Source organism: Spermophilus citellus (genome assembly GCF_964194105.1).
Source record: "Spermophilus citellus genome assembly, chromosome: 18".
Taxonomy (NCBI): domain Eukaryota; kingdom Metazoa; phylum Chordata; class Mammalia; order Rodentia; family Sciuridae; genus Spermophilus; species Spermophilus citellus.
In genome coordinates, this window is record NC_138200.1 from 15,367,650 (window position 1) to 15,391,500 (window position 23,851).

Sequence of the window (23,851 nt, forward strand, 5' to 3'; positions counted from 1 at the left end):
TACGTCATTGCTCTCGCTCCAGAGCCGGACAACGAAGAAGGGGAAGGCTCTTCCGGCAGATGCCACGCTTTCCGGCTGCCACGTGATTTCTTCCCAGAAAGCGTAATTGGCGCGTGCGCACTCGCTCCACCCGGCGGAGAGAGCTAACAGCGTGAGAAAAAGCTTAGTCTACCGCAAAGCGCAAGCGCTTGCTCTGGGGCAGTAGGCGGGGCTAAGCTTTCCCGGGTTTGCAGGACCCAGTCCCCAGCCCGGACGCGCGCGTGCACGAATATTTCGGAAAGGAGACCGAGCTTCCGACGGCGCGCGCGCACGTTGAGTTGCGCATCGTAATCTCACAAACGTAGTAGTCCTCCATTTGAGCCATGGCCAACTCCCTATGGAAATGCTCTTGAAAATTCTTCTTGCCTCAGGCTTGGGCCCCGGAGGCCGGATCCAGCTTGCACACCTGCCCAGTTTCAAGTCCTGGACCCTTGTCTCCACCCTCCACCCCAATTCCATGAGTAGGGAACTATAAAGCTATTGTGCTCTGCCGGGAAATTCGGGATCGAGCCCAGTCTCCGTTAGGCTCCAGACTGGGGACAGAGGCGACCGCCCCATGTGTGCCGTCATGAATTGTTTGTGTACTGATTCTGTGCACTGCAGGCGTGAATGCACAGACATGTACCATGAATGAGTGAGTGTATGTGCTGTGAGGACATACACATGTGTACACACGGGTATTCAGGCATGTGCACTGCCCCTGCACCGCCATGGGCATGCAGGAGCTGACACTTTTAAATGCATGTACTTTAAAGATGAACAGCATGTGAGCTACATAGCGTTCATATGCAGACCTGCAACCTCTGCGTTGTGGTCAAACTTTCAAGCACCCAGCAGAGTTCCACTATGGTTTGTAGCCCCACCCAGAACGGGAGCAGGGGGTGCCAGGGCACCCCTACCCTCAGTAGAATCAAGACTGTTTGCATCTCATTTACATCCAGCCCTGGGCCATAGAGGTGAAAAGGAGGGTCCCATGGGTCCCCAGGATCTGAGGTCCCAGGGGACAGGGGGGTGGAGCCCGTTGCACAGTTCTGCAGCTAGGGCAGGAAGCGAGAGTGGGGAGGGGGAAGGCCACAGCCCTCAGAGGCAAGGCGGGAGCAGGGCTTGTGGGGAGGGAGGGAGGTGCCAGCGCTCCTAGCTCCAGCCCTGAGGCCCTGCTGGCCCCTGGGCGCAGGCCTAGCTCAGGCCTCCAGGGATGGAGCTCGTGGACCCCGACATCTTTAACAGGGATCCCCGGGACCATTATGACCTGCTACAACGGCTGGGTGGCGGCACCTATGGGGAAGTCTTCAAGGTGAGGAAGCCCCTTGGTCTCCGTCACCCTCAAACCAGTGATCTTTAGGTTGAGAATCAATAAGGGATAGGGTGCAAGAGGGTCCCAGTCCTTGGCCTTGTGGAGGGATACTGAGAAGGACTCAGCGATGGAGGCGCTGAGAGCCAACTTCCCCTTTTCCAGGCTCGAGACAAGGTGTCCGGAGACCTGGTAGCACTGAAGATGGTGAAGATGGAGCCTGGTGAGAGGGGACCCAGAAACTCCTTCCCCAACCCACCCCCACCGGCTGGGGGGTCCCCCGTTCCCTTCCAGTGACTCCCTGTCTGAAGCCACCTTTTTCACCTGCCTCTCCTTGCAGATGATGATGTGTCCACCCTTCAGAAGGAAATCCTCATGTTGAAAACTTGCCGGCATGCCAACATCGTGGCCTACCATGGCAGTTACCTCTGGTGATCAACCTCAGGGACCCAGCCCAGCCCCTAACTCAGAGTCCTCACTTCTGATTAGACACCCCCTAACCTCATCCCCTGTCCTGACTTCCGCTTTTGACCCAGATACCCTAACCTGACTCCAACCTTGGACTCCCACTTTTAATTGGAGCACTCCCTAGGTTGATCCCCAGACCAAAGTCTCTGACCAGGTCACTCCTAACTTAATTCCCAATCCAGAACTCCCATTTCTGACTCAGGGTCCCATTTCTGATCCCTTTGTATTAACCACATCTGAAATCAACTGCCTTCAAATAAATCTCTCACTATTCTGCCCTTTGGGTTCCCCAGTTTTATTCTTCTCCTTTAATATGAACCCCTAAATTCTCTGACCTCCAAAATAATGTCTCTGCTGCCCCAATAATGACCTCAGTTCCCCAGATCTGACACCCTGGGCCTGTCTGTCCCATCCAAGCCTCCACAACCTGCATCTCAGCTCTGTCTTCTCAGAAAGCCTAGGACAGCAGAAGGGTGCCCTGGATTTGAAGCCCAAAGACTTAGGTCCAAATGGAATTGTCCAGAAAACAGATTTCCTGTCTGACCCCCAGTTTCCTTCTCTGTAAAATGGGATTGAAACAGTCTTACTCTGGTGGACAAGGGGAGACAGATGACACCTGTACATTCAAGTTCTAATTGAGCTAGAACAAGACGGTGTACCAGGGGCTGTCTCCTATAAATAATAATATAGTTACTCTTGAACTTTCATAGGTTGCAGAAGCTCTGGATCTGCATGGAATTCTGTGGGGCTGGCTCTCTCCAGGACATCTACCAAGGTTAGAGGAGGGACAAGGGATCTAGGCCCCCTTGACCCTTCAAATCCAGCTTTCCTGTTCAGTGTCTCAGTGTTTGTGTTCCTGGGAACTGTCTTCCTGTTCCACGTTTCATGCAACAAGCCCCTCCCTGTCCTGGGCCTGGCCTGGAGGATGCTGAGGAGCCTGTGGTGACTGAGCAGGTGGGGACCCTGCTGTCCAGGCTCAGTCTTTCTGTATGCAGTGACGACACCCCCCCCACCCCACCCCCGCCCCTGTCCTCCTTCCCTCGATGTTTCATCAAATGAGTGAATGGATTTCTGGTTCTCTTCCTCAGCTTGCCTTTTAGTCTCAGAAAATTTGAGAATGGGGTGGGTGAGCCTCTGATGGTCATTACCTTTCTCTCACCTTTCTCTCTTTTTTCTTTCTTCTCCTACTTTTTTTTTTCTTGGTGGTGGTGCACAGGGAACCCAGGGCCTGATGCATGCTGGGCAAGTGCTCTCCCACTGAGCTACTCCTCTTTGTATTTCTGAGTTTGCTTCTGTCCTCCATGATCCCCTAATTCCCTCTAGCTCAAGACCTCAAAGGTCAGAAAACGAAGGACCTAATTAAGAAGCTCTCAGGGGGCTGGAGGGTAGCTCAGGGGTCGAGGCTTGCCTGGTGGATGGAGGCCGGGGGTTCCATCCCCAGCACAGCAAAAGAAAAAACCCTCCAAAGAGGGGGAAACTGAGGCCCACAGAGAGGAAGTGACTCACACAACAGGTCTCTCAGGCCTGGTTTCTGTGCCTCCCCTATCTCTTGTCTCTATTGTCCCCTCTTTACCCCTCTCTTTCAAAATGTCTGTCATACCGCGTTTGGTCTCTGCCTGGCTCTTTCTGTGTCTCAGTTTGGCTCTGTCCCTGTTTCTCTCCATCTCTGTCGCTCTCTGCCATTCCTCATTTTGCAGGCAGTCACGTCACTCTCCTGTTGGGAGGCCTCCCAGGGCTCCCGTGTCCCTCTGAAGCCCCAACTCCTCATGGCCTTTGCCCTGGCCCTGGTCCACCCAAGCCGACCGGCCTTTCTCCAATGGCTTTTCTCCTCCCTGCTCTGTCCCCCCACTTGGCCATTTTTCAGCCCCAGAAACCGTCCTACCCACCCCCCATCCCTGCCCTTGCTATTCCTCTTCTCCCTCTGAGGAGGTCCCTCATGTCCCCCGCTGTCACTTTCGTAGCTTTATGACATCATGGTGTAAAATGTCATAGTCTTTCCTACACATATTTCCTGTTATCTTTATCGCTTTGTTTTCCTGTTTATTGTTTGTGGGTGCATATATGGGTGCATACCCATGTGCACATATATAAAATTTTCCCCCACTGGTGCTGGGGATTGAAGCCAGGGCCTGGCACATGCTTGGCAAGTGCTCTGCCACCAAACCACAGGCCCAGCCCTATGTGCTGTGTGTTTTACTTGCTTATCATCTGTCTCCCCCACTGGAACGTTCTCTCCACGAGGGAAGGCATGTGTCTCTTGGTCACGGCTGTGTCCTTAGATGCACACAGTAGACGTAAATAACATCCAGTGACTGTCTCCCTTTGGCCTGTGTCCATGCATCACAATCTGTCTCCCAGCCTTGTGACCTCCCAGCCTCCCCTCGGCCTCCCCTCGGCCTCCCTCTCTGACTTCCCACCTGTCCCATCCTCCTGTGCCCCCTCCCTCTTGGGCAGTCTCTCAGCTGGTGTGGGTAGGTGGAGCCAGGGAACCCCCAACTCCACCCCCACTTCCTGGCTCCCTGTCCAACACCTGGCCTGGCCGGGGTGACCTTTGCAGTGACTGGCTCCCTCTCAGAGCTCCAGATCAGCTATGTCTGCAGGGAAGTGCTCCAGGTGAGGAGAGGCCTGGGGGGCGCTGGGGGCGGGGCTTGCTTCAGCCCGCAGGCATTCCCAGCCCCCTTGTCTGCCTCCTCCCCAGGGGCTGGCCTACCTGCACTCACAGAAGAAGATACACCGGGACATCAAGGTGGTCTGGGGGTGAAGGTGACACTAGGGGTGGAGCCCGGGAGGCGGGAGTGGCTCTTGGGGGGCTCAGGGATAGAGTAGCTTGCCCTGTGGAGTGCAGGACCAGGCGATGGGGCAGCAGTGGCTGGAGAGGGGGTCTCTGACAGCATCGCATCCTTCCTCTTGTGCCCAGGGAGCCAATATCCTCATCAACGATGCTGGGGAGGTCCGACTGGGTGAGTGTGGCTGTCGGGTATGACAGGGAGCTAACTGGCACCCGGGGGTATTGACATGCTGTATCTCTCCCTCTGTCTCCAGCTGACTTTGGGATCTCGGCCCAGATTGGGGCGACGCTGGCTAGACGCCTGTCTTTCATTGGGACACCTTACTGGTGAGGGTCCCCCCCCAGGCTTGGGGGGTGTTCCTGCCCTGGCTCCTGAGACTCTCCTTCCAGCCTCATTCCCAGCCCGACTACCCCCTGGGAGCCTCTTGGCTCTCCGCGTCTGTCTGTCCCTTTTCTGCCTTTTTCACCCTGTTTTTTTTTTATATTTTTAAAAATTTTTTAAATATTTATTTTCTAGTTTTCGGTGGACACACACATTGTTTTATTTGTCTGTGGTGCTGAGGATCGAACCCAGCGCCCCCTGCAGCCAGGCGAGCGCGCTACCGCTAGAGCCACATCCCCAGCCCCATGTTGGTTTTTATCCTGATCTTTTTCTCCAGGTCTATTTCTGAATTTCCTCAGCCTGTGGCTATCTCTGTGTTTCTGTCCCCCACCCCCATAGAATTATTTATTTATTTTGGGGGGGTGCTGGGGATGGAACCCGAGGCCTCACACATGCGAGGCAAGTGCTCCGCCCTTGAGCTGCACCCCAGCTCTGTTCCTGTGCCTCTCACTCTTGTCCCTCTGTTGGTCTCTGCCTTCCCCTCTCTCTCTGACTTTACCTCTCGGTGTCCATCTTTGTTTCTGTGGCCCTTTCCATCTGCCTGTGTGTCCACCTCCCCTCACCCATACTTTGCCTTTCCCCTCCTGTTCTGCTCCATCCTGTGCCATCTCTGGCTCTCTGAGACTCTCTGCCCCCAGGATGGCTCCAGAAGTAGCTGCTGTGGCCCTGAAGGGAGGGTACAACGAGCTGTGTGACATCTGGTCCTTGGGGATCACGGCCATTGAACTGGCTGAGCTGCAGCCACCACTTTTTGATGTTCATCCTCTCAGGTAGGCAGGTCCCCCTAGTCCCCCTGAAGGAGATGCCCAAGGGTCCCCCAGCACCGAATGCCTTTTCTTCAGCCATCAGGTCTGGCTCCCTTGGGGGTCTGAACCCCATGTGCTTCCCCTGCTATTCTAGAGTTCTCTTCCTCATGACCAAAAGTGGCTACCAGCCTCCCCGGCTAAAGGAAAAGAGCAAATGGTAAAGGAGGTTCACGTTGAGGGACAGGGTGGGCCGGGCCAGGGCTGGAAGGTCTGATGGAAGAGGCCTCTAGTCTCATCCCGAAACCTGGCTTCTTCCTCCAAGGTCAGCTGCCTTCCACAACTTTGTCAAAGTCACACTCACCAAGAGCCCCAAGAAGCGACCTGGCGCCACCAAGATGCTCAGTGTAAATCCCTTTCCCTGAGAAGCACCCCACCCGCTCCCCGGTTCTCCCAGCCCAGGATTCCTGCATTCATAATTTAGTGCCACAGACCCCCGTGGCCCCTCAAAATTTCCCAGGACCACTCCAGACCCTCCAAATCATATCCCCCAGACTTTTCTGAGACCCCTAATTATTAGAACTCATGAATGCCCAAGGACCCTAGGACCCATTCCCGAGAGTCCTCTGGAATTCCAAGGAAAGGCTGATCTCTTCTAAGGCCCCCCTGGAATTCTCCAGGCCTCCCTGGAGGGCCCTGTATTCTTCTAATCCCTTAAAGCTTCTCAGAGTTCTGCACATTTCCTGCCTTCTCCCCCAGCAGGCCCTTTGGGCAGCTCTCAGGCCCTGTCCCCGCCCTTCCCGCCACCCCAGCCCTGGTCTACTGACTCCCTCTTCCTTCCCCAGCACCAGCTGGTGTCCCAGCCTGGGCTGAGTAGGGGCCTGATCCTAGATCTTCTGGACAAAATGAGGAATCCCGGAAAGGGGCTCCCCATTGCTGAGACTGAAGATGAGGATCCCGAGGTGAGGGTCCCGGCCGCCACGAGGGCAGGACCCTCCTGGCCTTCACCCAGGCCCATCCCCTGCCGCACCTCCCTTAGGATGGATGGGAAGAGGGCGGGAGGCAGGGAGCTTGGCACAGGGATGGGTGCAGAGGGTTGTGGGAGAGAGGAAGGCTCATGGCTGGACCCAAGCTGCCGGTGGGGGCTGCTTGGGGGCCATGAGCCCTGACTTGGCACCCTTCTACCCAGCCACCCCCTGCCATCCCTCGGCGTATCAGGTCCACCCACCAGTCCAGCTCTCTGGGGATCCCAGACGCAGATTGCTATCGTGAGTAGAAAATCCTACAGTTTGGGGACACCTGATAGATCCTATAATAGATCCAAGAGACCCCCTTTGCCTACCATCAGGCCACCAGAGACCCTTATCACCATCTGATCTCACAAGAGACCCAAAGAACCTCATCAGAGACCCCAAAGAACCTTATCACCACCTGACCCACATAACAACCATAGAGACCCCCACCCCTCCGAACTGCAAACAGACCTCATGAGGCCTCCCATCCACCAAGGAGACCTCAGGAATCTATCAGAATCCTTGATACCCAAATGGATTCTTTTTTTTTTTTTTTTTTTTTTTGTACAGGGGATTGAACTCAGGGGCGCTTAACCACTGAACCACATCCCCAGCCCCCAAATGGATTTTGAAAACACTCTATAACTACTTTGATCTCTTCCCTCTCTCTGATCCCAAACACTGACCCCCAAAGTGAGACCTCTATAAGCCGAGACCCTTCCTCTAAGGGACAGTACCAACCCCTGAGATCCTGACTCTAACCTCCCCCTCTTCCTCTTCCCTCCGCCGTCTTGCTGCCTGCTCCTGGCTCACGGTTATCTTCCTCACCCGCACCCAGGGTGGCACATGGAGTTCAGGAAGCTCCGAGGAGGAGTGGAGCCCAGACCCTCAGCTGACAGCACTGTGAGACGCCCTCCCCCTCCCCGAGGGCCCCCTCCCCTGGGCATGGCTTACCCTTCCCTATCCCACAGGTTCGCCTACAGCCACCCGCAGACTTCAGGAGCAGCAGTCCCAGGTCAGGCCCCTGGGGTGGGAGGGGAGGGCACTGGGTGTACCTGGGAGCTGCCTGAAGCTCATGCCTGTCACTCTTCAGGAGCCACCTGTCAGAGTCCGATGATGATTACGACGATGTGGACATGTGAGAAGCCCAGCCCCAGGCCCTCTCTCAGCCCCAGCTGCCGCACATGCCCAGTTGACCCTACCTTCCTTACCCCTGGCCCTTGAGCCCTGACCTGACCCCCAGCGCAGCCCCTACCTGCCCTCACCCTAGGCTTTGCCCCAGTTCCCTCCAGGATGTCACCTGCCCCAGTCACACATCTCTCCCCACCTATCCGCTCAGCCTGGTCCTTCAGCCAATCCCAGATGTAGCTCCCAGATGGGTGGGTCCAGCCCCCCAGAGCACCCCCGAAATCAACTCAGCCCTAGCCCCAGCCTCAGGACCTGATCCTTTGGTGTCTCTCACCCAACCTCTAACTAAAACTCAGTTCCTGAAAAATTTCCCCTGAGCCCCAGACCCGGAGTTGCACCCTAGTGTCACTCCACCTTCCCCAAGTCCCGGCCTAGGGCAGCCCAAGGCCCACTCCTCAGGCCCTCCACACATCTCGTGTGCAGTGGGGGCAGTCGCAGAGTGAGAGCTGCATCCCGCCAGGGCAAGCTGTCTTCACTGGGCTTCAGGGAGTCAGAGGCTCCATGTGTGGCCAGTGCTTCCCGTCCCAGGGTTGCTGTCACTGTTGTCGCTGAGGCTCTTGGTCCCGTAGTCCTCAGCTCCAAGGAGACCCAGTGGCCCCCTTCCCTCCTGGCCTCCAGCCCCACGTCTTAGCCTTCTCCCGCACCCCGCCCACTTCCCCCCACATTGTGTTACAGCCCCCCCTCTGCAGAGGACACTCCCCCGCCACTGCCCCCCAAGGTAAGGCCCTGCAGGCTGGTAGCCAGGTCCTCAGATGCAGGGACGCTGGGCTGCCCGGGGCTGGGAGTCTGGGAGTCCTGGACAGTGGATCCATTCAGACCTAGGCATCCCTCAACCTAGGGATGGGGTATTTAGCTTGGCTTTGTGGACACTGGTCAGTAGCTGATCCTAGGAGTGCCCTGCCACCCCGGGCATTAACCTTTGGTTTCTGGAGTGTGTTGCTGTCTGGGGATGGGGTGTCCAGGGGAAGCCGGGGACAGATGCAGAACACGGTGGGGAGGGTCAGAGCCATGGCTGGTGCGGTCTGGGGGAGGTAGGGTTGGGTGGAGAGGGGTCCTCTCTCTGAGATCATCTAATGTATGTCCTCCGTGTTCTCCTCCTGTCTCCAAAGCCCAAGTTCCGTTCTCCATCAGATGAAGGTCCTGGGGGAATGGGGGATGAGGGGCAGCTGAGCCCAGGGGTGCTGGTCCGGTGTGCCAGTGGACCCCCCCCACGCACCCCCCATCTTGGTCCTCCCCCAGCCACCCGCAGCCCCCACCTCACTGCCCATTCAGGTAACAGGGTGGACCGGGAATGGAGGGTGAGCAGGGACGGGGGTCCTGGGGGCTAATTTCCTCCCACCCCCTCTCAGAGCCCTCACTCTGGAACCCAGCTTCCCGGGAGCCTGACCAGCCCCCACTGCTGCCCCCTAAAAAGGAAAAGATGAAGAGAAAGGTGAGGCCAGCTGTGTGCCTTGGGAGGGGGCCGGGACGCCCAGGCGGTATGGGAGGGCGTTGGGAGGACTAATAATCATAACGAGGGACATTTGTTGTTGAACACTTCACTTCTTCTGTGCCGAATGCTGACACCTTGTCTTTCCGTAGTATAACCCTTCAGAGAGACAGGCAGTCATCACAGGTCAATGCAGTCCCAGCCATTCAGAGGCTAGGGAGGAGGAGCATGAGTTTGTGAGTTTGAGGCCAGCCCTGGCAACCGCGTAGGGAGACTCCAACTTACACACACATAGGAAATAGATATCCCAGGGGTAGAGATCATTGCCCATTCATGGGGAAACTGAGGTACAGGGCAGGTAGGTAGCTTGCCCAGGTGGTTTATATAGCAGTGCCCCTTATCCATGGGGGTTATGTTCTAAGACCCTCACGGGATGCCAGAAACTATAGTATCAAACCCCACATATGTATTTTTCTTATATACACATAATTATGATGTTTGTTTGATGAATTAAGACACAGTAAGAGATTAACAACTATAATAATCGACTAGGATAACTTGAACATTACACTGAAGTGAAAGTTGTATGAAACTTGTGATTTCTTCTTTATCCCTGGAATTTTCCATGTCATGTTTCTGGACCATGGTTGGCCATGGGTATCTGAGACCATGGAAAGAAGACCAGGAATGGGGGTGAGGAGGCAGAGGTGGGGTTTGATCCCTGGCACTCTGGCGACAGAGTCTTAACCACTACATCTTCCTGTTCCCCGCTCGCTTTGGCTGGATCTACATCTTCCTGTTCCCCGCTCGCTTTGGCCGGATCTGCCGCCGGCCCCTCCACGGCCTGCCCAGGGATGTGCCCTTCTCGTAAAGCTGTTCAATGGCTGTCCCCTCCGGATCCACAGCACAGCAGCCTGGACACACCCCTCCACCAAGGGTGGGCCTTTCCTAGAGTCCAGCAGGGCCTGGGTGGGGTGGAGAAGCCAAGGGGTGAGGGGGCCCGCAGAGGAGCTTTAATGGCAGCTCAAGGGCAGGGACAGGGGAGGGTCTTGGTGGGGTGGGAGTGGCAGGGCGGAATTACAGTGGAGACCACAACTGCATTTGGCTTTGAGGATCCAAGAGGGGAAGAAGAAAGAGGAGTTGGAGAGTTAAAACTGGAAAAATTAGAGTTTGGGGGTCAGGGTACCCAAATCTCACAGAAAGGATAGAGTTTGGGGGACAAGATGGATGTACAGAAGGTCAGCTGGAGGTTCATGATAGACTGTGGTCAGCATTTCATGGTGAGGAGCTTTAGAGATCAGAAAGCTACAGAGAAGAAGAGTTTGGGATCAAAGATGTAGAGACAAGGGGTCAAAGTTAAAGGAACAGCATCAGAGTTCAGGGGTGATGCTGGACAGATAAAGTTCAGTTGAGGTTGTCAGAGTTTGGAGATCAGTGTGAAGACAGACTAGCAGCTGGAGGTCAGAACTGGGGCAGGCTATCTGGGGTCTAAGGTTGGGGGAGGAACTAAGGAAACAGGGCCAGTTCTGTATGTCAGAGAAGAACCACCTGAAAGTGGCAAGTCACTTTCACTTTCTCAGGGGACCCTGCAACTGGCTTAAGGGACTGGGCAGGGTTTGAGCTCAGATTGGGGGAAACAAAGTCTGGGATGAGAGAGAGAGAATAAAGGGCTAGAGCTGTGGCCTCAGGGCCAGTGTTTGGGTTCAGACAGGCGGGGATCTGGGAGGTCCCCAGGATGAGATAGGTCCCAGTGTCGTCCCTGTCTGTCCTTTCCAGACCAGCACCTGCTCCTCGGGGCTGAAGAAGGCATTTTCATCTTGAACCGGAATGATCAGGAGGCTACGCTGGAGATGGTGAGGGACCGGGCGGCCCCAAGGGTTGGACAGGGCTGGGGGTGGAGGGCGCTAGGGTGTTACAGGAGCCATCTCCCCATCCTCTGCAGCTCTTTCCTAGCCGGACCACCTGGTTATACTCCATCAACAATGTCCTCATGTCCCTCTCAGGTCTGTCGGTGGGTTGTGGGGAGAGGCGGGTTCAGAAATTAAGGGCCAAGGGTCAGGGGGTTGGGAGGTAGATGAGCAGAGCTTAAGAAAATTTAGGCTGCCCTTGAACTGAGCCATGGCTTCAAATCCCACCCAATTTTCCACCTTGGACATAAGGCAAGAGCCTCAGTTTCCTCGTGTGTAAAACAGAGCTGACGCTAGGCCTCAAGTCAGTCTTGAGGTAATTTCTACAATAAATTAGTGTTTAAATAGCTTCAATATTCAAATGGCCATCAGAAGTTATTCTGACTTTATTAAAATAAAACGAGCAAGTTATAGATTTTTAAAAATCTGTGTCATTGTTTTGTAAATATTTTGTGCAAAAGAATTGCTAGTTTTGAGAGAAACACCAAGTCAAATAGAATTCATGAGCCACTTAATGTCACATCTGTTATAACAGACTTTAGAATTTCTAGATTTTTTTTTTCTTAAACTTTAATATGTGTAACTCCATCTTACTGGTTAAGTGTTCACAGTTTAATTTCTTATGTGGCCACAAGTACTATGAGGGTAGGGAACATATTCAGTACTTTTTACCGGAGCCAAGTACAGCACCTGGCCAACTCTAGGCCTTTAAAATGTATCGAATGAGAAAGGAATGAATGAAAAGCGTTCTCGATTTGCAGTTGTGGGAGTTTCAGACAAAGGTCTGGGGCCCCGTGAAGCGATGGGGGGGAAGAGGTGGTAGCGGGGTCCTATAACTGCTTCCCCCCACATACACACACACTGCAGGAAAGACCCCCCACCTGTATTCTCATAGCATCCTGGGCCTTTTGGAACGGAAAGAGACCAGAGCAGGAAGCCCCATCGCTCACATTAGCCCCCACCGGCTACTGGGAAGGTAACAGCCCCCAAACGACACCCCAGGCCCTGTGATCTCCCCTCCCCCTGTTGTTCCCACCTGTTCACACCTACCTCTTCTTCCAGAAGAAACATGGTCTCCACCAAGATCCAGGACACCAAGGGCTGCCGGGCGTGCTGTGTGGGTGAGCCGGAACCCAAGGGGCGTGCCGGGGAGGCGGGGCGTGCCGGGGAGGCGGGGCGTGCCGGGGAGGCGGGGCGGGCCGGGGAGGCGGGGCGGGCCGGGGAGGCGGGGCGGGCCGGGGAGGCGGGGCGGGCCGGGGAGGCGGGGCGGGCCGGGGAGGCGGGGCGGGCCGGGGAGGCGGGGCGGGCCGGGGAGGCGGGGGGGGGGGGCTTGGGTTACATCCTCTCTGGAAGATTGCAGAGTTCGTGCTTTGGGCCTCGCGGTAGGAGAGCAGGGAGGAGAGGGAATTGACCCTGACCCATCCTTGCCCACCCCCACAGCCGAGGGTGCGAGCTCCGGGGGCCCATTCCTGTGCGGGGCGCTGGAGACCTCCGTGGTCCTGCTCCAGTGGTACCAGCCCATGAACAAGTTCCTGCTGGTCCGGGTAAGGGACTTGAGACTCCGGGTACTGTGGACTCTGGACAGGCAGTGACTAGGGCCTTCCACCCTAGGAGCTTAGGTGGAGAGCTCCCTGAAGCCCCGCCTCCATAGAGGCCCCGCCCACCCCTCGCACTTCACAGGGCTTCTTGATTCTTAAGCTCCGCCCTTCACACCTGGCCCCCAAGGATTTCTCAGACTCTGTGCCCAGCCCGATTACTAAGGAGAAGCCATTTAGTACCTGTTGCTTTCTTGGACTATCTAAGAAGATAGGATTTTACTGTCCTTGAGGCCCTGTACCTTGGGGTCCCTGCCTATCTCCAGGTTTCAATCAAAGCCACACACACTCTGAAGCCACACCCCTCGTTTTCTGAGGAGGCCCCAAACCCTCTGAGGCCTCTGACACCTTGAAATTTCCAGATAGCACCTCTCAAGATTGTGGGCCCAGGATATACTTCAAAAGTCCTAGGCCTGCGCAGGCACTGTGGTGCACGCCTGTAATCCAGCGACTCCGGAGGCTGGGAAAGGAGGATAGCAAGTTCGAGGCTAGTTTGAGTAAATTGGCCAGACTTATCGAGACAGTCTCAAAATTAAAACAAAATAGGAAGGGCAGAGGCTGTGGCTCAATGGTTGAGCGCCCCTGAGTTCAGTCCTTAGTGCGACAAAAAATAAAAAAAGTCCGTAGCCTTATAGCAAGGCAAGCCACTCCCTGTTCCCACTGATCCCGCCCCTGCCCTGCGGCCAGCAGCAGGTGCTGTTTCCACTGCCCACGCCTCTGCCAGTGTTCGCGCTGCTGACCTCGCCAGGCTCCGACCTGCCGGCCGTGTGCATCGGCGTGAGCCCGGGCCGGCTGGCGAAGTCAGTGCTCTTCCACACCGTACGCTTGGGTGCACTGTCCTGCTGGCTGGGCGAGGGGAGCACCGGTGAGTGGGCGGGGCTGAGTGGGCGTGGGCGGGGCTTATCTTGAGGCAGTACTGACCCAGGAGTGGGACAGCGGGTTTTATTTAAATAGTGAGATTTTCCCGATGGGGCTTGGGTGGTGGGCGGGGCCTGGCCTAATTGCAGGGGACCTGAGCGCTGCCTAGTGAGACCCTGGTCTATGGGGACCCTGTGGGAGAACAGAGAACCTGGTGGAGTTTTTTCTTGACTCCCGTCCTCTAGAGCACAAGGGAGCAGTGCAGGTGACCCAAGTAAAGGAAGACGTGGTGATGGTGTTGATGGATGGTAAGAGCCCCTGCCCGGCCCTCGCCGTTTCCCTGTCCAGGACCGCTTCTCTCAGAAACCCTGAGCCCCTCCGGGCCGCGCCCCACCCCCACTTCCTTCTTGGCTTTTCACACTGAATTTATTGCCTGCTCGTCAGCGATGTCCTGCGCCCTGCCCTCCGTTCTTAACACCCTCGTTCTACTTGGCCAGGCTCCCTGAAGCTGGTGACGCCAGAGGGGGCCCCAGTCCCGGGACTTCGCACATCTGAGATCCCCATGACGGAACCGGTGGAGGCCGTGGGTATGTGCAGAGGTGGGGACTCCTGGGGGTGGGGTTGAGGCTTGAGGAGCCCCAGGGGTAACGGCTGCTGCTTCTCTCCAGCTATGGTCGGGGGCAGGCTGCAGGCCTTCTGGAAGCACGGAGTCCAGGTGTGGGCTCCAGGTTCCGACCAGGTAAGCTCCTCCCCTCCACGCCAATCGGCCTGCCTCGGTCACGGTCATCAATGACATTTAAACATGGGCTTGGCGTTTTGGATGGAACCTTCCTCCAGTTTCAGTGCAGACGGAGCCCCTTCTCTGCCCCACGGTCTCCCCAAGCCCAGTCTTACCATGTGATGCTGTGCAAGGGAGTTTCCTTCTCTCTGAGCCTCTAAGCCTTGACTGTAAGGTGGGGGCCAAGAGCCTGGACCAGAAGCCTGCACTGGAACCAGCTGAGTGACCTTAGCTTAGACACATGACTTCACTGTCCTGTGCCCCACTGTCCTCCTTTGGAAAATGGAGGGGAAGTGGGGCTTATCTCATAGAACACGGTATCAGACTCTACCCTTGCATTTTAATGTTTTGTTTAATCTTTACAATAACCAATCAGATAGGTACTAAGATTTTACAGGTTAGTAATCTGAGGCACAGAAAAGTTAAGTAACTTGCCGCGGTCACACGGCTGGTACACGGTGTTGGATCTGATGTCAGACACACAGAAACCTCTCCTTGTTCTCCTTAAGGAAGACGTGTTGGTGGGGAGTGGGGAGGGGTCTTCTGTCACTGACACACTCATTTTCTCCCCAGCTGCTGCAGGAGCTGAGAGACCCAACCCTCACCTTCCGTCTGCTTGGCTCCCCCAGGTACAGTGGTGGGAGGGGGACAGAAGGTCCAGAGAGGGAGCTTCTGACGTGGAGAGGGCTTCCTGAGGTGTCATAGCCACCCACACCTTTTTTGGGGGGACACATGGGGGATTGAACTCAGGAGCGCTTGACTACTAGCCACATCCCAGCCCCATTTTGTATTTTACTTAGAGACAGGGTCTCACTGAGTTGCTTAGTGCCTTGATTTTTGCGGAGGCTGGCCTTGAACTTGCAATCCTCCTGCCTCAGCCTCCTGAGCCTGGGGATTACAAGCCACCCGTAACTTTGACCTGGACAGTCGTGTCTTCCTGCTTCCATCCCTTTTCCCACAGTTTACTCCCTGCACAGCAGTCGGGGCATTTTCATTTTGTATTTTTATTTTAACTTTTAAGCCATTAAAATAATCATTTTAATTTTTATTTTGACATAAATTTAAATTTGCAAGAAGTTGGAAAAATAATACAAAAAAAAAAAATTCCTGAATCCCTTTCACTCAGATTCCCCAAAGAGTAACTTTAAAAAAAAATCATTTTTGTTTTATCCATGTTTTCCCCCTTTGATCCTGAGGACTGAACCCAGGGCCCCTCACATATAAGGCGCTCACTCCACCAGGGAGCACAGCCCCAGGAGGCCCTCAAGGGAAACACTCAGTACTGGCCTCAACCCACAAGTCCAGCCACACCCAGCCTCTCCTCATCAAAGGTTTTGCACATCTGTTCTCTCTGCCCAGAACACTCTTTTTTTTGTGGGGGGGGAGATGGGGGTACAAGGGATTGAACCCAAGGACACATAACCACTGAGCACATCCCCAGCCCCTTTTTTAAAAATTATATTTTAGTTGTAATAGGAGACAATACCTTTATTTATTTTTTTCTGCTGCTGAGGATCAAACCCCGGGCCTCACACGTGCTAGGTGAGCACTCTACTGCTGAGCCCCAAGTCCAGCCCCCCCAAGCCCTTTTTATATTTTATTTAGAGGCAGGATCTCAGTAAGTTGCAGAGGCTGGCTTTGAACTTGCGATCGTCCTGCCTCAGCCTCTGGAGCTGCTGGGATTACAGGCGGGCACTACTGCATCTGGCCCCAAACTCTCTTTCTTGTTCTTTTACCGCATTCCCTTCTGAACAGCCTCAGGCTCCCCTGTACAATCTTTGGGGAAACCTTACCTGTCCTCTTGGGGTGAGTTTCTCTGCCATGCACCCCCTGCTTCTTTGCACCCATGTGATCATTGATTTCTGTTGCCCTCCCTTAGATGACAGGCTCTACAACTGTAGGGAAAACGTCAGTGTGGTCATTGTTCCCCCCAGTATTGGGCGGCACGTCTCTATTAACTTATCTTGTGAATGAACAGATGACCTGCTTCTCCCTTCCCAGGCCTGTGGTGGTGGAGACGAGACCAGCGGACGACCCCACTGCCCCCAGCAACCTCTACATCCAGGAATGACCCTACAGGGTCTTTTAGGAACGGGTCCCTGCATCCACCTCTCCAAAGTACACACTAGTGGTCATGTCATAGCTTCGTCTTCTAATAAATGTGACTTTAGCCTATGCGGCCATCTTGTTTTTCTGGGGGGAGGCAGAATTTCTGGGTGTCCTCTCCCCCCAAATTTCAACAACCAACAGTGATGCCAGGGGGTATAGCATAGATTTTATTTCTCCAGTGCAAGGTCACCTCGCCCTCAACTTCCTTGAGGGCAGGGGCTGGGGGCTTTCGGTGAGAGTAAGGCACTTGAGGTAGGGAGGTGGGGGCCGCTCAGCTGAGCTGGTCCTCGTACTGCTTGCGGAAACAGTCGCCGGCCGGGAAGAAATCCCAGCATCTCTCCTGGTACATCTTCCAGACATAGGACTCCTGGGTTGGGGGAGGAGAAGAGTCCTTTGGTCACGCCTTGATATTGACTTAAGCTTTCTACTGTCACCTGTTCATTGGCCTGGTAACGTCCCTGCCCCTTGTCGTTCATTAGCGCCCCCTTACCTGACCCGTGTGTTCCGTTTCGTCCTTGTTTATCAGATACATCAGGAAAAACCTGAGGGAGGGAGGACACGGGTCAGAACCGCTCTTACCTTCTGATTGGCTGGCTGCGAGCCCCACCCACGTGGACGCCACACCCCCTTCCCCAACCCGCCCCGACTCAGTAGCCACCCCTGGCGCCCCTGGCCACGCCCCCGCCCTCCCGATTGGCCAGCGGCCTGCGCTCACATGTAATTGGCCAGGTTGTGCTCCTCCAGCGTGTGGGTCTCAAATCCGTGCGGTGTAGTGTCAAAGTAGTCGCTGCCTATTCCGCAGATGAAGCACTTGGTCTGTTGGGGGTGAAAGACAGCAGAGTTGAGGCCCATTTGGCCACCCAGCATCCCATAATCCCTCGGGGTCACCCCACAAATGACCCACCTCCATATCCTCCTTCACTTGCTCTTGCTGGTCTCGGAGCTCACCAAAGGCATCGATAATCAGACCTGGGGAGGCAGAACGCAGGTCAGCCAGACTCAAACCCAGTTCGGACTCCTCCTAGTCCCAGCTACCTGTCTTTGGGCCGGGCCTTCTAGCCCCTATCTCCCCAGTCTCACCCTACTGGCTAAGAAGAATAAAACTAGGTGTTTATTAAGCACTTACTACAAAACACTTAAAAGGTATGGACGGACTTAATTCTCATGCAACCCGATGAAGTTAAGCACCATTAATACCCCCATTTGGCAGATAGAGAAACTGAGGCCACTTGCCCAGAGTTTCATATAGAGAGAAGCAGAGCTGAAACAGGAATCCACGGAGACTGGCTCATGGTCTGCACTCTTAGCCATGGAGCATCTGGGCATTGAGTGTCCACTCCCACCCACCACCTCAGCCAGCACTGACCTTGGATGATGGCCAGCAGGATGATGATGACGAAGAAGAAGAAGGTAATGTCGAAGACCACCCGGTAGAGCTCGTATTCATCGCCCGCTGGGTCCTCAATCTCGTCCCCGATGCCTCCGCCAGCCCGGACACCCACATACATGTGAAACAGGTAGCACTGGGGATGGGGGGCATGTGGTTACTCGCTCCACTGTGCAGTGGTCATTCACTGAGTACCAGCCAAGGCCCTGGGCTAGGCAGGGCTGGACACCAGCAGTGACAGTGACAGCCTGGAGCCAGTCCTCTCAGGGCTCATAGATACTGCATCAGTGACAGCCCAGAAATGGTCAGGGCTATGATAGACAGGAACAGGCCGAGGCCAGGCTGGGGCAGGCAGCCATGTGATAGTGTGAGCTGGAGAAGGACAGGAAGCCTCGAGAGCTCGCTGAGCTCCTGACCCCTTCTAGGTGATCAGTGAGGCTTCCTGGAAGGGGGACGCGTGTGAGTGGAACCAGAAGGAGGTGTGAGGTGCGTGGCTGGTGGGAAAGAGGTTCCAGGCAAGAAAACCACAGGTGCAACATCACAGTCAGGGAGGAAAGGCTCAATCTTGCAGAAGGAGGGTGCAGCTCAGGGGAAGAGCACGTAGCCCTCCGTGTGCAAGGCCCTGGGTTCCATCCCTAGCACTACCAAAAATAAATAAAATCTTATTCCCATGGGGAACTGAAAGAGATTTGGTGGGCTGAGAAGTGGATTTTATGGGCAACAGCAGGGGACAGGAGCAGGAGAGAGATGATCAATAAAGCAGAGTCTGGTTACATGGACACTGCAGGCCTAGGCCCCAGCAGTGGTCAGGGAGGGCTTCCTGGAGGAGACAGCATTTGAGTTGAAAGGTGAGGGGTCATGTGAAGGGATGTGCATGTTGTGCCTGGGATGGGGACCAAGTGCAAAGGGCCTGAGTCAGGAGGAAACATATGGTCTTAGAGAACTGAAAGAGGAACAGGCAGCCAGAAAGTAAAAAGCAAGAGGGATTGTGGTTAGACTTACACAGAGTAGACTCAGGATTTACCCCTCGCCCCTGCCTTTGTAAGCCATAATGAGGCTTAGGTAAGAGCTAAAATCACTGACTTATGGGAACAAAGCTGTGGGTGGGAGGGCCAGTCTTATAGGGCCTCAAATGTCAGGAGGAGCTGGATTTACAGGTCATTTCCTGAGATAATCCCCTGAAATGATTCTTTTAATTGTGTCCCTGCCTCTAGTAGGTTAAAGCCAATTTGGATTATGATCACTGTTATTAGAATAGAAGAAAAAATATAACTACCTGCACGCTGGTACTTTTATTTAGGAGCACTTAACCATGGAGTCACACCCCCAGCCCTTTTTATTTTTTATTTTGAGACAGGGTCTCACTAAGTTGCTTAGGGCCTCACTAAGTTGCTGAGACTGGCCTCAAACTTGCAGTCCTCCTGCCTCAGCCTCCCTAGTTGCTGGGATTACAGGTGTGTGCCACCACAATCTTGGGCATGCTGGTGTTTTTAATTACAGGTTGATAGTGACTAATATCTACGTAATCTTAATGCATGTCAGGCACTATTCGAAGCTTTTTTTCCCTTGGTGGTGCTGGGGATGGAGCCCAGCACTTTGCACATGCTAGGCAAGCTCTCTGTCCCTGAGCTGCACCCGCAGCCCAGTAACACATAGTTTTAATGTCTCAAATAATATCAAAACCACGGCTAATATCTGGGGAGCACTAACCGTGGGTCTGGCACCTTAGACAAATGAGCCGTCTGAGCTGTCACGAGCCCAGCAGGCAGCTGCTGTTAATAACCCCCTTTACAGACAGGAAACCAGAGGCCAGTGACCTGAGGGGTGGAGGGGGGGCTGGGGGGGCTCACCGTCATCATATCGTCACATTTCATGTCGGGCTCGTCCTCGTCCTCACTCTTGTTGTAGAACTTGCGGAAGAAGTTGAAGGCCACCACGGTGTACAGGTAGACCACCACGGCCAGGAGGCCCACGGTCATCACCAGCTGGGGGCAGGCAGGGGAGGCTCAGCCCACAGGCCTCGCTGCCCCCTGGGCCTGGCCCGCCTTCCCTGCTGGTCCCCAGCTGCCCCATCCCCACAGCTCTACCCCGCCCAGACTGCCACCCTTGTCCCTCCCAGGTCCTCTCCTCCACACCTGCTTCCCGTTGTGGGTGACGGAGGAGAGGATGGTGCGCAGCGTCTTGACTCCCATGGCGATGTCCAGGAGGTGAGCGGCAAAGAAGAAGTTGTTGTAGTGGCCCAGGAGGGACATCACCATGTACCAGCCCAGGTACAGGAAAGACTGCGGGCACAGAGCGCCTGGGGTCAGGGAGCCTGCAGGCGCTGAGGGACTGGGCTGCCCTCCCTGGGGAACGGGTGGAGGGCTGGGGGCCTCTGAGCTGGGGACCTGGGGAGCAGTGGGGACCCTCTGGAGAAGGCGGGGTCTGGGTTCCAAGCGCATCCTGAGGAAGCTCAGGGCTGAAAAAGTACCTTAGGATCACAGGGGCTCAGGAGTCACCCTGGGGGTGGGGACACAGGACTGGAGCCCCCCCCCCCCGCTGGGCCCTCCCCCACGGCCCCTCCTCACATTGTCTGTGAAGATGACCCCGAACTTCCAGATCTGGTACTTGACATCGATGGACATGAGCCTGCAGGGGCAAGGAGGGCCGGGATGGCGGGGTGCCCCGGGCGGGCCGCCTCCCTTCCCACCCCAGGCCCCTGTCCCCACTCACCAGGTCAGCAGCCCTGGGGGAGGGTCCGGCTTGCGCTCGTTGTGCGCAGTGATCTCCAGCGAGGCCAGGTCCATGCCCAGCAGCTCGGCAATCCGCTCCCGCCCGAAGATGTCCCCGTGTTTGTCCAGAACCTGCGCCAGAGTGTCAGACCCTGGGATGTGACTAGAGGGGCGAGTGTCGCGGTCCCTGGGGGATTCTGGAGACACTCTGAACTTGGTATAAGAAATGGGGGGCTGGGCTGGGGCTCAGTGGCAAAGCGCTTGCCTAGCATGTGGGAGGCGCTGGGTTCCACCCTCAGCACCGTGTAAAAATTAACAAATAAAATAATGGCATTCTGTTCACCTACAACTACCAAAAAAAAGTTTTTTTTTAAAGAAATTGGTGTACATTTTTCTGGGGAGAAGGGCCAGAGCTTTGTTCAGATAATCACAGTGAGGGATCAACATGATAAAGGTGCAGCTGATCCAGCAGCCAAATTAGTTGAGATACTTTATTATTTTAGGCAGGCAGGCAGGGAAACCTCTATAATTGGGCCCCGGCACCTATGAACCTTTTCACCCCATTCACACAGCCACACGGGCCTCCTCCGGTCCTCAAACCCGTTCCTCAAACCCATCAGTGCATTCTTGCCTCAGGGCCTTCGTCCTGACTGTTCCCTCACCTAAGACACTCTTCCCCCAATTTCCACCTGGCTCACCTCCTCAATTCCTTATGAATTAGTATGACCTTTTCAGAACCTGTTACCTAAAACAGCAACCTCCCCTGGCCTACACACACACACACACACACACACACACACACACACACACACGCATGCTCCCCACCCCTCTTGTCTGCTTTATTTATTTGGGGGCATTAGGGTAGAACCCAGTGCCTCACACACGCAGGGTAAGCACTCTGCCACTGAGCCACATCCTAGCCCTGGAACTTCGTTATTTTTTTCCACAGTCTTATTACCATCTGCACAATATTTATCTTTGCAAATAAAGTGTCAGAATCACTGTTTTGTTTACTGCTGGAACTCAATTTCCAAAAACACTTCCAACACACAGTAGCTACTCAATAAACTCTTAAGTCAATCAATGATAGGAACAACCTCCACTTATCTTCTATTTTTACTATGTGCCTTCTGCTCGTGTAGTAGGACATATAATCTTTACATTAACAGTTGGCCCTGTTATTCCTCCAGATTTTGTTTTTATTTTATTAAATTTTTTTTTTTTTAGAGCCAGGGTCTTGTCATGATGCCCAGGCTGGCCTTGACCTCCTGGGCTCAAATGATCCTCTTGCCTCAGCCTCCTGAGTAGCTGGGACTCCGGGATTACCCATTTTGAATATGAGGGAAACCAAGGCACAGACAAGCTAGGAGTGGAAACGCAGGCAGCTCTGAACCCTGAGCTTACACCAGCGCTGCTACCCTGCTCCTGCTCAGCCCCGTTCAGCAAGCACTCACCCCGCGCCAGGGGCTCTGCCCTATGTGGGTCACCTCGTGTGAGAGGGAAGCGTGATTATCATGCCCGTGTCCCCATGGCAAACCCATGCTCTTCAGAAAGACAATGACCCTTGCCCAAGGTCACACATGAAGCAAGTCTTTGGCAGGCTAGAAAGGGACCCAGCCCAGAAAGCCCTCCCAATCCACGTCCTCACCTTCCGCTTGACAAACTTGTCCCAGTAGTTGCTGGGGAAGGACCTGCCAAGAGAAAGCACCTGTGAGACGTTCACAGAGGCTGGGAGCCTCCTGCCAGGCCGGAGAGATGGAATCCCAGTGCTATTCACCTTAGACTGACCATTATCCAGGCTGGCCTTGACCTCCTGGCTCCATGGCCCCAGCCTCCGCCCCACAGGAGCTGGGACTGGAGAAGGGCACCACCTTGCTCAGCCTGTGCTTTTCCCACAGAGGACCCTGCTCAGTGGGGACCCTCTGCCTGTCTGGTGGAGCCCGGGTACGGCAGGGGGCTGTGTCCAGAGCCAAGCATGCAGACACCAGAACTGCTCCCGGGGGAGGCTCTGGGGCGGTGACCAGCCAGGACAGCTGCATGCTGCAGGGGAATGTCGCGCTTCCTCCCGCTGCTTCATACACTGTGCTTGGTGATTCTGGACCTGGGTTTACCAGTTCTCCCAGTGACAAGCCAGGGAGTGTGGGGTAGGGGAGGGGTGGGGGTGGCTAGGAATCCGGGGACCTGCACCTAGATGACATGCTCCAGTTCTGCACCTCCTACCCCTCTGGATGCTCGGATTGTCCTTGCCATGTCCAGAGCGAGCCCCGTCACCCTCCCAGCATGTCACCATTTCCCACGGAGCTCGATCTTGCTTTCTAGCTCAATAAAATAGCCTCGGCTCATCTTTTGCCTGGCTCTTTCCTTTTTTTTTTTTTGTTTCTTTTTTCCTTTCTCTTTTCTTTTCTTTCTTTTTAAGATGTTTGTATTTATTTATTTATTTATTTATACATACCGGGGACTGCATCCAGAGCCCTCTACCACTTAGCTACGTCCCCAGTCCTTTCTATTTCGATGCGGACAGAGCAGGCTCCTTCTACCTGTCTCCTCATTTGCTAAGCTGCTCAAGCTGGCCTCAAATTTTGTGGGTTTTTTTGGTCCTGGGAATTGAACCCAGGGGGGCTTTACCGCAGCCTGTTTTATTAATCATTTTGAGACAGGGCCTCGCTGAGCTGCTGAGGCTGGCTCTGAACTCACAGTCCTCCTGCCTCAGCCCCCGAGCCACTGGGAATTTCTTTTCTTTCTTCTTTTCAGTACCTGGGATTGAGCCCGGGGGCACCCTACCACTGAGCTACACCCCCAGCCCTTTCTCTTTGAGACAGGGTCTCACTAAGTTGGTTAGATTGGCCTTGAACTTGTAATCCTCCTGCCTCATCTCCCAAATCACTGAGATTCCAGGTGTGCGCACGGAGCCCAGCTGATGTTCTTAATTTACTTTTCATGGTGCTGGGATGGAACCAGGGCCTCGCCTCCGCTCACCAGGTGCTCTGCCACTGAGCTACACCCGGTCCCTGGTTTTCTTTCTCCTGAGATGTGCCCCTAATAGCGCAGCTGGCTGGGGGGGGGCAGCTGGCAGCCAGAGTCCCCTTACAGCCTCGAACATCCTTTTTCCCTCCCTGGGTCCAGGCTAAAAACCCAATGAACTCTTATTTCCCACTCCCAGCACCT

At 54.8% G+C, this 23,851-nt stretch overlaps 2 protein-coding genes across 5 annotated transcripts in view; one reads left to right on the plus strand and one right to left on the minus strand.

Moving 5' to 3' along the window:
* The first annotated feature begins 1,136 nt into the window (after positions 1-1,136).
* Positions 1,137-16,622, plus strand: MAP4K1 (mitogen-activated protein kinase kinase kinase kinase 1). The gene is made up of 31 exons (XM_081274777.1): positions 1,137-1,333; positions 1,496-1,553; positions 1,671-1,761; positions 2,509-2,573; positions 4,356-4,411; positions 4,497-4,544; positions 4,716-4,758; positions 4,841-4,913; positions 5,607-5,738; positions 5,869-5,931; positions 6,037-6,118; positions 6,557-6,673; positions 6,901-6,979; positions 7,563-7,627; positions 7,696-7,739; positions 7,818-7,862; positions 8,588-8,630; positions 9,022-9,184; positions 9,262-9,344; positions 10,194-10,278; positions 11,118-11,194; positions 11,284-11,344; positions 12,116-12,224; positions 12,311-12,369; positions 12,689-12,792; positions 13,534-13,708; positions 13,947-14,009; positions 14,199-14,288; positions 14,370-14,440; positions 15,053-15,108; positions 16,481-16,622. Exons 1-31 carry the CDS (start codon positions 1,235-1,237, stop codon positions 16,548-16,550), a joined length of 2,469 nt encoding a protein of 822 aa, XP_081130903.1. The 5' UTR covers positions 1,137-1,234; the 3' UTR covers positions 16,551-16,622.
* Positions 16,623-16,734: 112 nt separating this feature from the next.
* The window catches only part of RYR1 (ryanodine receptor 1), a 112,452-nt gene continuing 105,335 nt past the window's right edge, over positions 16,735-23,851 (minus strand). For all 4 annotated transcript variants that reach the window (XM_081274775.1, XM_081274773.1, XM_081274774.1 and 1 more), the window contains 10 exons: positions 22,335-22,377; positions 20,688-20,818; positions 20,543-20,603; positions 20,111-20,257; positions 19,826-19,960; positions 17,955-18,111; positions 17,493-17,557; positions 17,304-17,404; positions 17,079-17,130; positions 16,735-16,955 (listed from right to left, as the gene is read on the minus strand). In XM_081274775.1, coding sequence (XP_081130901.1) covers positions 16,860-16,955; positions 17,079-17,130; positions 17,304-17,404; positions 17,493-17,557; positions 17,955-18,111; positions 19,826-19,960; positions 20,111-20,257; positions 20,543-20,603; positions 20,688-20,818; positions 22,335-22,377 — 988 coding nt within the window. In that variant the 3' untranslated portion in view covers positions 16,735-16,859. The remainder of the gene's footprint in view (positions 16,956-17,078; positions 17,131-17,303; positions 17,405-17,492; positions 17,558-17,954; positions 18,112-19,825; positions 19,961-20,110; positions 20,258-20,542; positions 20,604-20,687; positions 20,819-22,334; positions 22,378-23,851) is intronic.